This window comes from Aplysia californica, unplaced genomic scaffold, assembly GCF_000002075.1.
Source record: "Aplysia californica isolate F4 #8 unplaced genomic scaffold, AplCal3.0 scaffold00081, whole genome shotgun sequence".
NCBI lineage: Eukaryota > Metazoa > Mollusca > Gastropoda > Aplysiida > Aplysiidae > Aplysia > Aplysia californica.
In genome coordinates, this window is record NW_004797351.1 from 83,264 (window position 1) to 84,403 (window position 1,140).

Here is a 1,140-nt window from a genome sequence, read left to right on the forward strand (position 1 = left end):
TTCTTACTGCTGTCTTTCAGCCACACCCCTGGTAGGAAAGATCTACACCTAGCCTTCTCGGACAAGGGCGAAAAATCTCGGAGGGCCCGTGTCCAAGTTGCGCACGTTAAAGATCTCTTGATGGTCTAAAATCGATAAGAGTAGGCTTCGACGCCACCCGGGCAAAATTCAAAATTTCCTACCGACTGAAAATATTAGGTGTGTCCCGCGCGCTCATATGACCTTATGCAGTTGCGACCGCCGTAAAACACTTTACAAAAACAAAAACAGAAATTTGACCTAAATGATTTTGAATTTTAAATCATGACAAGCTTTTTTTCGAATGCAATTCTTTGAATATCTTGATAACGACTCCAAATAATCTTAGGATTTTGAAAGAGCAGATAGAACATTTGGTTCTGACCTCATGGTTTCAGTAAGTTACTTTCTTGGGAGGTTGGGGTTTTTTGTTTTTTGTTTTGTTTTCGGTTGTTGTTCTTGTTGTTGTTGTTGTTGTTTTTTAAAGTGTTTTTTTTAAGTTACTTAAAACAACCAAAAATGTCAGATGGAACTTTGTAACTCTGAGGCAGAAGCAAGTCGTCATTGACTCACTGATGGGCGGGGGTGAAGGCACGACCCCATCAGGGCCGGCGGTGGGAGGGGCCCGGTCAGGGCCGCCTACTATCACTCCAGGGGCCAGAGTCGGGATCAGAACTGGGTCAATATCTCCAGGTAACTGGGCAATGAAAGGACAGAGAAAGCTCATTAATTTATACAGGTGTTTTTTTTAAGCTACATTTGCGAAACCAGTAAAAAGTAAAGTTGTTCCCGCATCCGATCCGGACATTGGGGATTGCATTGTCAGTGAGACAACTTCCAGTACCTTATTTAAATTCAGGAACATTTGTAAGAAACAGTACACTTCAACAAAAGTGATCTACGAGCAAAGAAAAAAAAAGGAAAAGAAAAAGCATGATGTTAGGTATATCTTGAGTCACACTAAAATTAGTACATCTAATGTATGGAAAAGGTTACGTTTCTCGCATGTATGTTTTAATATGTGTGTGTGTATATGTATATGTGTGTGAGTGTGTGTGCGTGTGTGTCCGCGTGTGTGTGTGTGTGTGTGTGTGTGTGTGTGTGTGTGTGTGTGTGTGTGTG

General features: G+C 41.5%; 1 protein-coding gene across 1 annotated transcript in view; it reads right to left on the reverse strand.

The window, feature by feature from the left end:
• Window positions 1-1,140, reverse strand: part of LOC106011263 (putative epidermal cell surface receptor) — a gene marked incomplete at its 3' end in the record, with an annotated part of 8,021 nt that overhangs the window by 2,040 nt on the left and 4,841 nt on the right. Inside the window, 1 exon segment of the mRNA XM_013080309.1 lies at window positions 592-740. Within this exon segment, the coding sequence (XP_012935763.1) occupies window positions 592-740 (149 nt within the window).